At 35.8% G+C, this 12,093-nt stretch overlaps 2 protein-coding genes and 1 long non-coding RNA gene across 3 annotated transcripts; all 3 read right to left on the reverse strand.

Moving 5' to 3' along the window:
- Positions 1-3,997: 3,997 nt before the first annotated feature.
- Positions 3,998-5,110, reverse strand: LOC137740661 (uncharacterized). The gene has a single exon (XM_068480495.2). It carries the CDS (start codon positions 5,108-5,110, stop codon positions 4,043-4,045), a length of 1,068 nt encoding a protein of 355 aa, XP_068336596.2. The 3' UTR covers positions 3,998-4,042.
- A 222-nt stretch (positions 5,111-5,332) lies between these two features.
- LOC137722211 (uncharacterized) lies at positions 5,333-9,090 on the reverse strand. The gene is made up of 7 exons (XM_088691973.1): positions 8,721-9,090; positions 8,540-8,611; positions 7,523-8,454; positions 7,255-7,438; positions 7,025-7,116; positions 6,033-6,967; positions 5,333-5,900 (listed from the first exon to the last, which is right to left on the reverse strand). Exons 1-7 carry the CDS (start codon positions 9,037-9,039, stop codon positions 5,333-5,335), a joined length of 3,102 nt encoding a protein of 1,033 aa, XP_088548099.1. The 5' UTR covers positions 9,040-9,090.
- Positions 9,091-10,523: 1,433 nt separating this feature from the next.
- On the reverse strand, positions 10,524-12,093 carry LOC148697665 (uncharacterized). The gene is made up of 3 exons (XR_015961898.1): positions 11,902-12,093; positions 10,932-11,241; positions 10,524-10,697 (listed from the first exon to the last, which is right to left on the reverse strand). It is a non-coding gene; the product is annotated as an uncharacterized LOC148697665 (long non-coding RNA).

Raw genomic sequence — 12,093 nt, forward strand, 5'->3', positions numbered from 1 at the left:
ACAAATCCTATCCAAAATTAAAACTAATTTTTTTTTTATTTTATAAAAAATAATAATATTTTAAATGGGTTGAGTGCCAGCATATTTTTTAGACTTTGTGCCAGCACATTTTTTAGGAGTGAATATGCATTTGGCCAATTACTGTTCATTGTGGTTAATCACTATTCATTTGAGTGAATTAAATGGGCTTGGTGCCAACGCATTTTTAGGAATGAAGTTGCTCAAATGTATGTCTATTATTAAGCATACGAAAAACTTAATACTTATTTAGCACTAACAAAATTCGAAAAGATTACTTTTCAAGACAATTTTTTTCAAATTCATTAAAATTTCATATGCGAATTCTTGAATATCTACTGTGGTACAATATTCATGTCATATTTTCTCAAATTTTGGCATGGCAGCAATAAAATTCTAGCAGCATCGCTGCTACCAATATGATTTATATACACCTAAAAATGAAGAATAACAAACAAATAAAAAATTGCAATAATAATAATATGAACTGTGAGCGAATGTTTACCCCAATAACAAGGGTGGATGTGCTTGTTTTTCCTTTTCTTCTTTTCTCCATAATCATCATCAGCAATCGATGCATCCACCTATCAAACCAATACAATGCAATACAATACAATTCAATATAAAGATGCAAAAGGAGAAAATAAAATAAAAAACATAAAGAAAATAATAATAATATTGTACCTAGCCCCCAGAATTGTAGAATTTTCTTGACTTTGGTGGATGAATATTGGGCAAAATTCACATCTTTTGAGAAAATTGAAGATTGAAAACCACAACCAAAAGTAGATCTGAAGAAATCAGAATTTGTTGCAGAGGACATGGTAAATCTGGGAGTTGTTGGGAGACCAGAGGTGTGATTTGATTTGTGATAAATTTGCTAACGATGACAGGATCAGAAAGTCTGACTGCTTCCGAGTGGATTGGATTTGACTGGTTTGCTATAACAAGGAAAGGAAAGTACAAGGCGTCTCTCTCCTCTCCTAGGAGGAGGAGGCGGAGGAGGAGGAGGCGGCGGTGGTACTCTCAAGTATTGTCTACTTTTGCTTTTCAAGTTTTAATTAGGGTCTGCAAACGGGCAGAACCCGTGATACCTGTTTTCAAAGCTAAACACAAAAAGGGAAAGGAGGAGCCTCGGGATTCTATGGATTTTATGATCGTAACCATTCATTATACATTGTATAATTAGAAATTATTTTAAAATTTAAAATTAATCATACGATACACGATCACGATTACGAAATTCGTAGGATTCTCAGGAAAAATATCCAACGATAATCCTTTTCCAAACAAAAAAAGAAAAATAAAGGAAACAGTGTCTGTGTCACAGTTATATCCTGTGATATTTTATAAAACAAATAAAATAGTTAAGTAATTGATAATTTAGTGTGTTTACTAGTTCGTTTGTAAGTACTTTTAAAATGATTGAAAGTGTTTAGGTGAAATTAATTTTAGGTTTAAAAAACACTTCAAATATTTTTTCAAATAAGCTTCAGATATGCATCTACTCTCCTTCAAACTCACAGTTATATTCAACTCAAGTAGTACAGTAATAATTGTGTAATTGGCTCAATACAAGTTGTGTATGACTCTATAGTATACATGTTGCGTTGTAAGAAAAATTAAGCTACGGTTATAACTCTATTCGTTTGATTTGAAAGTTTTCTTCTTCTTCGTGTATCCTAAATGATGTTGAAGACTCAAACACTCAACTCTAGCTCGAGGAAAAAACAAAAAAAAGAACATAATTTCGGGCGCCGCAAAGTTTACAATGATATATTTTACACTAAAGAAACGGGGAGTTTGGCTAAGCGATATAATGGGCAACCTGATTTGATATCGAATTCGTCATATACGAGATTTGAACCTAAAACCTCTCGCTTACAAGTGTAGAGAAATACCACCAGACCGTAGTACTGAGTGGATGGGCACTGTAGAGTTTGCCGTAAGAAAAATGAGTTATGCAAGAAATTGCGATCCTTTTCGAGCTCTATTTTCCAGTGGTTACAAATATAATCTTGAGAGAGTAAAAGAAAAGGAATTGTTACTGACAGTCCAAGTTTTTTGTTCATGTTAGATGCAAAGGTGGTCCTTTTGGAAAGCCAGCCAGCAAGGGAGGAATATCCGAGTTCCAACTGAACTGAATATGCACTTGCGGGTGGAAATTGTGAAGCAATTCTGATCAGATTATGGAGCATTTTTCCTTGATTGTTTTTCTCATTTTAATGTAATTAACTAACTAGTCCAAATCATACATGTTGTGTTCAATCCAATGCAATACTAGGTAGTAACCTGCAGTTGTTTCAATGCAATACTGGGTAGTAATCTGCAGTTGTTTAGCTTTAACTTCTTTAATTGCTCTCTTATATTCTTTCTTTTCCGTCAACATCATGACTTGGGGACTCGGAAACCGAAGTTCTGTCAAAACAGCCGGCAGCGCAGTCAGAGACAGATAGATGATAAAAACAGGAAGAGAGAGAGAAAGAGCGAGCGAGAGGGGTACTTACTTGAGCCTGGGCCTACAGCCAAGGCCGAGAGTGCACCGGAGGCGGAGACCCTGGCTAGGAGTGAGGCCAAGGAGGAGGCGGATGCGTTGGAGGAAGGAATGGCAAATGCTGCTGCTGTGGTTGTTGGCATTGAATTTTGTTGGGGGGGGGCGCTAGGGTTTGGACCGTACGGTGATGATGAAGAAGACGACATGGGATTTGGATTCGGGTGTTATAGCGATTGCCAATCCCAATCCTGATCATCGACTCTCGTATCAAAACCTCACAATTCTTCCTCGCCATCTCCACCTCTCTTTCTCTACTCTCTCTGTCTCTCTCGTCGTTGGTCTCTGCTACGAATGTAACATGCCTAGTATGGAGATTGTAAGATGCCACATCGTCCGGGGAGGTGAGGTGAGGTGATGTGCCTTATATGTACATGTCCACCTCCTTATAGTAAGACGCGTTTTAGGTGAAAGCCCAAGAATAAATCTGTGAGGTCATGGCCCAAAGCGGACAATATCTTACTATACGGACTAAGATGTGACAATTTGGTATCAGAGCCACTCTCCAGCCGGAAGTGTGCTCTCTGGCGGGAACTGAGATGTGACAATTTGGTATCAAAACCACTCTCCGTCCAAAAGTGTGCCGACAACCCTAAGGGGGGTGGATTATATATATGTCCACCTCCCTATTGTAAGACGAGTTTTGAGTGGAAGCCCAAGAACAAATCTGTGAGGATGTAGTCCAAAGCGGACAATGTCTTACTATACGGATTGAGATGTGACCGAGATGGTCGGAAATAGGTCTGCACAAGCACTATGACATTTTCAATAAACTGTTGGGCATATATATACTAGCCTCTCTGCACGCACTAACGTGCGTGCGAGAGGCATTTTTGCATCACGGGCGCTACGCGCCCCTAAATGTGTATTGTGTTAGTTTTGTTCCATTGTGGTTGTCAATGTATATGCTTTAGAAAGTATGATACCAAGTTTGGAGGTGAGGTATGAAATCTAGAAGATGACTGCACCTAATTGGAAGCAATAAATTGAAGTTGTTGACGTGGATACTCTCTCACACGCAGCAATGCCTATTACGGTGTTCTCAAGCACGTGCGAAAGACACTTTTTAAATCACGGCACGCTACATGCAACTTACACATTTTAGATGTATTTATATGCGAGGATTGGTTCAAAGTATAGAAACATAAAATAAAGGCGATTATCATCTCTAATAATATAGGCGGAATCTAAAGTATTTTGTCTAGAATATGTAAAAAATAAAAAAGTAATAAATAACAGAGAAGATCCTTATAACTTAGTTGCAACTAAAAGTTAAATAAAAAGTATAAAAACAATCCGAGAAATTTAATTGACCTTGATGCACATGACACCAAAAAATATCATGAACTCATATCATTCCGTCCTGTTGAAAATTTAATGTGTTTGGTTAAAATCAAATATTAGCATTATTTGTAATTGAAGTGCATTAAAAGTTGAAAAAGGGAATTAAACATTAAAAGAAAGAATGTAACCTTATGTTGAATTCGAGGGAAGCAAAATATCTTTGTACACAACATTTCTTGTGAAAACTCCTTCGTTACCGTGTAACTCTCCTTTCTTTACCAATACTTTTGTTGTAGACGCTGAAACTCCTCTTGATAAAGCCACGTACAATTGTCCATGACTGAATACGTGATCTGGTAGATAAATACCCACATTTGGTATTGTCTGCCCTTGTGATTTATTTATAGTTAGTGCAAAACTCAATTTCATTGGAAACTGTTTTCTCATCATTTCGAATGGGAGTCCTGCACTTTCTGTGGTCTTTAAAGAAATTCTTGGTAAAAACACTCTAGTTCCAGCAAATTGTCCAGATAAGATTTCGGCATCAATTAGATTATTGTAAGCTCCATGGCAAGCCAGTCTTGTACCATTGAACAACCCCATCTTCGGATCGATATTTCTCAAAAGCATTATCGGGGCACCTTTTTTCAAAGTTAACTGATGAGGGGGCATTCCACCAGGTGAGATTGAATTCAAGAATTCTTGTTGATACAAATTTCTCACATCGTCCTCAACTGAATCGAAAGAGTATAAGATATGTTCAATCCCCGGAAATTTATCGATGATCATTTTATTGATTTTGTCAGCATCCTCATTTTTTGGTGTTATAATTGCTTTTTCCACCAAGTATCTTGCATCACATACATGACATTCCAAATCGGGGAAAACTTCATTAACCAATTGGACAATGGATTCTTCACCATTCCATGGAATAACCATAGATGATGGTAATTGCATCATGTCGTCTATCATAGTTTCTTGTTCCCCATTACCAACATGAAGTAAGAAATCTGAAAAGTCTTGATCATTGATGGATCTCATGTTATGCCTAAGACAAATGATTTTCACGTGTTCCCAAAATGAAGCATTAATCATACTTGTTTGCATCAATTCAGATCTTGTACCTTTTGGAACAACTAGAAGAACTTGTCGAAAATCTCCTCCAAAGATTATGACCTTTCCTCCATATGGTAGGTCAACGCCCATTATATCTTTGAACGTTCGATCAAGAGCCTCAAATGCAAACCTGTGTGCCATTGGTGCTTCATCCCAAACAACAGCTGATGTTTTTCTTATCAATTCTGCCAAATCTGACTGGATACTAATAGAACATGTGGAAGATGCATCTGGACTGAGGGGAATTTTAAATCTAGAGTGTGTTGTCCTTCCACCTGGCAATATGGTTGCTGCAATTCCAGATGTTGTTGTTGCCAATATAATATGACCCTTACTCCTTAAGGTTGCTAACAAAGCACGATATCAGTATGTCTTTCCTGTCCCTCCGGGACCATCCACAAAAAATATGGCATTGTCTCGTTGTTCAATAGCAGACACAATCGAGTTATACGCTGCCATTTGGTCTTCATTTAGATTTTGTACCGCATTGAGGTCTGCTTCAGAGATGTCAAGTGAAACTTCATCTTGTATTCTCCTTGGAATTGTGTTGTCTCTAACACAATCTTGTGTTATTTGTGGTAAATCGTAATCAGATACAGACTTACTATGTTGCACTAATAGTCCGTTCAAGTCTTGCAAAAGCTTGTTCAAGATAGAAGTATTATTTGTGGTACTTGAAACAGAATAATCTTCCACCATAAATGAATGAAATTCATCCCATAATCTTCTTACTCCATGTGGCTCACAATAAACTAAGATGGTAACAAACAACCTTCGCAAAGCTGACGGCATGTGAATGTTAGTGGCTTCACAGAGACACTGTCTGATGCTATCATCATCTTCTAGCAAACCTCGTTGTTCCACTGCCTTCTTAAATGTTGGTTGTACAATGTCATTGACTGTTCTTAAATTCTCAAATGATGTTGGTCCTCTAACATGATTAAGAAGAATGCATAAGTAGAATTTTTCACCCTCATTCGGCTAGACTGCATATATCCGGCCAATAACTTTATGGTTATTCATCCTCTCACTCCAGAGTTTATCTCTTTGACTCCATTTGAACCGTTCAGGGAATTCCCGGTATAAGTATTGTCGGGCTTCCGGGCAAGTGGTATTCTTGGTAAAAAACTCTGTCAGCATAGTCATCGAGTTAGTGTCATCTGCCAAAATATCTGCTACTCTTTGGTGAGGGTAAAAAAGAATAGTTTGTCCTTCAGGAAGATGAATTTGTAATCGTTCCACCGATGGATAAAGTCGATTAGTTACAAATTTGAATATTCTCCATAAAGCTTCAGGTGCACAAACCCATCTTGCATCAACAAACTGCTTTATTTCATCTTGAATAGGTTCATGATGGACTTCAAAAGCTACTCGGTCGGGACCTTTGTAAACATATTTGTACAGATACTTAACACTCTTAATGCTGCAACAAATCTCAACATTAATATGACAATCATATCTGAGGAGTAGCCATGAGTTATACGGAATGACCCACCGATTATCCACCATTATACATGCATTATGATCTAATGGGATTGGATCATGATTGTCTCTTCTACGATAGACTGGATAAGAATCATTTCCTTGAACTGTAGTTGGTGCAAATGGCTTAGGATAATTTCGTTTACAGCTACCACGTTTCATACAGGGTGACCGTGAATTGTGTATTCCACATGGACCATGTATCATATGCCTTAAGACGGCACCATACAATTCAGGCTCTTCATTTGGATTTGGTATTTCAGCCCGTACCACCTGATCATAATCATCTGGACTATTAAGCTTATCATTTTCTTCTAACATGAGAAGCATGTGAACATGGGGGAGACCGCGCTTTTGAAACTCAATGACATATACATATGCAAGAACTTTGCCTAAAACACCTTTTTTTATAACATCATTCTTCAACTCTTCAAATTTTGCACGAAAAACCCTTGTAAGCAAATCTGGTCGATCTTGTGGTGTTTGGCCAGGTAGTAGCTCATCACTTATTTCTTCCTAAGTTGGATTACATGTCATTGTTAGGAAAATATCTGGTCTTCCATATTTTTGAACCAAAGTCATTGCATCTTGATACCTTTGATACATGTCTCGGGGACTACCAACAAAAGATGATGGTAATATAGTCCTACGACGACCGACGTCTCCTGTATTTGTTTTGTTATAGGTCGTTAATAAGTCTAAATATGTTTGTTTTGTTTCAACCCTTTAATAAGTCTCATTTAATATGACAGAACATGAACTTAAAGAATATATGTTTTATTATAAACTGATTAGCTTCATACCTGCATTATTTTGTCCTGCAATTAATGAGTCTTGCAGTCCTCGATAAAATTCAGATCGAATTGTGTGTTGATTATTACGCATCCATCTAAGCTTTTGTGATTCGATCTTGATGTAATTATCAACTACATATTGTTGCAATAGGCGGCCACCACGAAGTAGAAGCGATTCGTCGTGTTGACGGATCTAAAATGATAAAATTCATTGTTCAACACAATATAAGTTTTAAAAATTAATATTGTATTCATAGAGATGAAGGTCTTAGGTTACCTGAAGAAGATACGAATAATAGTCACAACATGTCACTTTTCTGCTGTTGTTATTTCGAGTATTCACATCCCATCCATATGTTCCATAAGGTAACAACAATGGATATTGTAAAGGGTCATAGTAGCCGACACAGTCTTTGATACTCTTAAGTTGACCATCTGTAGTTTGCACAACAATATCTCGACCTCTAATGTTTTCTGATCCTTCACCACCTACTATGATTGCAGCAACCTGAGATGCAGACGGTAAACAATATTGTCGTTGATTCGCGGGCTGCTCTTTGATAATCAATCTACAACTTTGCAAATCTTGACGTTGCACAAGGTGGTGAAATGTTTGCACAAATGGATTATATTGATTCAAGATTTGTTGGATTTTTTCAACCACATCTCTGTTTAGTGCTTCACTTTCTCTCATTCGATTGTCTATTTCATGAGCTATGTCATATATATACATTTGTAGGAATCTCGGTCTACTATCTCTAATAGGCAAAAGACTTCCAATCTTATGATATATGGAACCTTGAGCACGAAATGTGTAAATACCACGTCTTCCTGTTGCTAGGTTTTCGTAAACATGAACTCCCATTGAAGTGAAGGCAAAAATGTGGTTGTAAGCTCGTATATTCTGCCTAAAATGTCTTCCCTCGGCAGATTGGTTGCAAAAAAGCTCAGTCATTTCAGGAGGGGACGGTGCCAATGGTAGAGCAAGCTTTCCACGTAAGCAACACATTTCAGATGTTTCATGAGAGAACAAACGGGCATGACAATCTGGACATGTGGTTGGATTTGGCATGTGAAATCTTGGGATTTCCATGTTTTCATTAAAGTTTCTAGCACAATTATGAATTGGCCTTCTTCCCATAGTATGATGTCGATGTGGTACGTTCTCGTTAGGCTGGATCTCATTTTCATTAATGAGATTAAAAGCATCTGCTTAAAAAGGAAACATTAAAGGTGTTTCATGATTTAGAGAGCATAGTTGAAATTGTAGGTATTAATATTTAAAAAATGATACCTTCATTGATGATGGGCAGATAACAATGACTCATTGGAGTATTCGAATTGAACGATTGCGCTGTTGTATTTTCTGTTATAATCAAATGAAATGGAAGTAAGGTAATAAGTAGTGTTTACAGTAATGATGATATTGATGTTTATCTTTTTCAAAGTTGTACTATGGTAGTTTGTGTGATTACCATTATTAGTAAAACTTTGTATTAGTCCATCCCTAGGCAAGCGTGTCCTATTCGATCGGGCAATTTGCCTTATATGAGTTAAGCGCATTGTTCTTGGAACTTGATTGATGCTGCCTTCTCCAAACGGCACTATGTTTAGTCGTTCAACATGATTGCTACTGCCTTCATCGAATTGCACTATGTTAGGGTGTTGAACTTGATCGGCCTCACCACCAAATAACATTATGTTTGAGCGTTGAATTTGTTGAACACGATAATTGGATCGTCCCCGTGCTAAATATTCGTGTCTTTGGCTTGAACTCATTGAATTCCGCCTCATACGTTGTTGATCCCGCCATTGCTCTCGTTGGCTTTGTGTCTGATCAGTAACATATGCATTTCGTTGCTCTAAACCAAGAAACGTAATGGTGCACGAAAAATATTAGTAAGCATAGAATATTATTTAAGTACCTACATACGTATTTTTTTTCCTTTTGTTTTTGTAATTGAATCATTGGTATACATTACGTTTTTTTTTCTTTTCGTTTGATTGAGACTGCCTAGGTCGCATAATAAGTGGCAGAGGAAGAAGAAAACAAAGAAAAAGTGAATGTTTTGTATTTTGAGTTATTTTCTCTTTAAAGTCTGTAGCTTTTAGTGATCAGAAAAGCAAAAACTGTGGATTGTTTTGGATGCCAGACCTTGGATGAATAGTAATGTTTATTTTAATTGATCACAGAAAAGAAAAACACATTTTTTTTGGATGAGAGTGGTTTTCTTCTTGCCGTTTTCGGATGAAAATGAATGCAACGCCAATATCTCTGAATCTAGGGTTTACTAAAATTTAGTGAATTTCATGCACTGAATCATTGATTTATGATTTCATTTCTCTGATTTGGGTTGTGCTTTTTGCTTCCTTTGATTTTGCATATGTGTAATTATGTGCTGCATGTTTTTTTTTAACTTCACAATTTTTTCCATTTAGTATCGATGTACTATATCTTTATGTGATGTTATTTTTATATTTTTCTCTTGACTATTATACTTGAACTGTTATTCCAAGTTTACATAATATTCCTTTCCTTCTTTGTTTATTTTTATTTTTATTTTTTTATTTATTTTTCTTGTTTGGAGTACTTGTTAAAACGTTGGTCACTATGGTAAATATATACAATCCAAAATATTGAAATTATTATAGACATAACAGAATTATTAAATGGATGTTTGCATTGATAGTACAAAAAGGCAATGACAACTTAGAATCACTGATTTGTTCAATCTTAATATATTTGTCTTAATAATTTGTACAAAAATGTTAATACAACGTACGAATTGAATAGAGACAAAAAAAATAAAAAATCATAGTTACCCGCAGATGTCGATCCTATGTTTTCTTGGTTTACTTCCGTTTGATTTTGGACTATATTGATTGAGTTCAAGCGGGTTTGATAATTGGCACGTCGTCGTATTGAAATTCGAGCCCGCTGTGATGAATTCATAGATTGTCGTCTTTGTCTTTGTTGATTGCTCCTATGATTTTGCCCTTGTTGATTACTCCTACGATACCTTTGGTCTGACTGTTGAAAATTGTGAATATTTGTTTGTCCAAAGTCAACTTCTTCATTGCCAACCTACATTGAGAAATTGCTAAACAGAATGAATTTTATTTTATTTTTGAAAAATAAGAAAAAATATATCATCTGTACAAAAGAGGAATAATGCAGATAAGGTAACAACCTCTGACATATCGCTTCTATCAATTCCCTCCATACTTGATATGTTGGAGTCCTCCAAAAATCTTAAAACTGAAATTTCAATTTGATGATTCTTAATAAAGGTAAATGAACAAAATTTACGTACAAAATATGGGCAAAATAGATTAAAATAAAAAATGCATAAGTAACTTAAAAACTGCACATAAACAGAAAACTTTAGCTGTGGCTGTTAGGTATTCCTCCCATTTGCAGATCCAATTGAGCTAATTTTCCGGAGCTTACCCTATGTGAATCATAGGCACCCAAGGGAAAGCAAATATTTGAGAGGCGCAAGCATATTTGCAGAGCACTTAGATTCCTTTCTATCAAACCCATTCTTCAGAAATCATTTAAAAAAAGGGAGGTTGGTAAATTTCAGTTCTTACATATCAAATCCCTTTTCATAACACACCAATCTCTGGAAATGGTAGAAATTTAAAAAATGCATAAGTAACTGCACATAAAAATAAAACTTTACCTGCTGCTGTTAGGTATTCCTCCCATTTGCAGATCCGATTGAGCTAATTTTCCTGAGCTTCAACCACGGACCCAATCATGAATCCCTAAATTTACCCAATCTTAACAACATGAAGCATTTGGTACAAATATTTAACCGAGCAGTAAACTTCAAAAGCAAAAAGAGTTACGAAAACAAATAGAAAACATAACGGTTAAACATACAACAAAACATGGAAGAGAAGCAAAAGAGAATAAGACCATTTTAAGTCAATATGTATGTTGTAAGTCTTTGCTTCTTAGTATCCTCTTAGCTACTGTGAACTCTGTTTCTGCAAAGTAATTTAGTAATCAAACTTTCAGCAATACAACTAAAGTTTAAAATTTAAAACAATTAAGTAATGTAATCATTAAACGAAACCTAACACTAATACTCTAAAAGTTTCGTGATATAGGCCCTAAATCAAAGAAAAAACGTTCTAAATTTATTAAAATGGCTAGCACACCTTAAAAACAAATAAAACCTAACCATTTGTTTTATACTGCTGCTTCAAAAAAAACTACAATTCTTGTCTTCGGTAAGCCTCACATATTCATCATCGGGGTGTTTTATTTTATTTTTTTGGGACATTTCAGCACCTAAATGCAATGACATTACCAAAGTCTATAACTGTAGAAATTAAGAAATAGCATAATTAACATTCTACAATACAATCGAATGTAATACTCGGATAAACAAAAGAGAGACCAACGTCCCTCCACCAACTACCCATTACAAAATATGCATAAAAAAATAGATGATGATCAAAGATCGAAGCAACAAATGAGAAAATTTTCGAGTAGTGCAACCATGTAAATGAAGAAGGAAAAAGATAAAAGTACCGAAAATGCAGACTAAATGAACAAAATTGATGTACAGAATATGGGCAAAAGAGATAAAAATAAAGAATGCATAAGTAACTTAAAAACTGCACATAAAAAGAAAACTTCACCTGCTGCTGTTAGGTATTCCTCCCATTTGCAGATCCAATTGAGGTAATTTTCCGGAGCTTACCCTATGTGAATCACCGGCACCCAAGAGAAAGCAAACAATGAGCAGGAAAATAAACTTATTGGCAGAAAGAACATAAAAATGAAAATCTCTAATCCGTCTATACATCTGATGACTTACCGATGCGCATATA

Source organism: Pyrus communis, chromosome 4, assembly GCF_041283825.1.
Source record: "Pyrus communis isolate YQ-2024b chromosome 4, ASM4128382v1, whole genome shotgun sequence".
Lineage (NCBI taxonomy): Eukaryota > Viridiplantae > Streptophyta > Magnoliopsida > Rosales > Rosaceae > Pyrus > Pyrus communis.

What these genes read in the sequence shown, in the direction of transcription:
- LOC137722211 (XM_088691973.1), bottom strand. Translation starts at nt 9,039, where the DNA reads ATGAGGCGGAATTCAATGAGTTCAAGCCAAAGACACGAATATTTAGCA. An exon ending in TCTGCCCATCATCAATGAAG is followed by an intron (nt 8,455 to 8,539) that starts GTATCATTTTTT and finishes CTTTTTAAGCAG; the next exon opens with ATGCTTTTAATCTCATTAAT. An exon ending in TGCAGGACAAAATAATGCAG is followed by an intron (nt 7,117 to 7,254) that starts GTATGAAGCTAA and finishes AAACAAATACAG; the next exon opens with GAGACGTCGGTCGTCGTAGG.
- LOC137740661 (XM_068480495.2), bottom strand. Translation starts at nt 5,110, where the DNA reads ATGGCACACAGGTTTGCATTTGAGGCTCTTGATCGAACGTTCAAAGAT.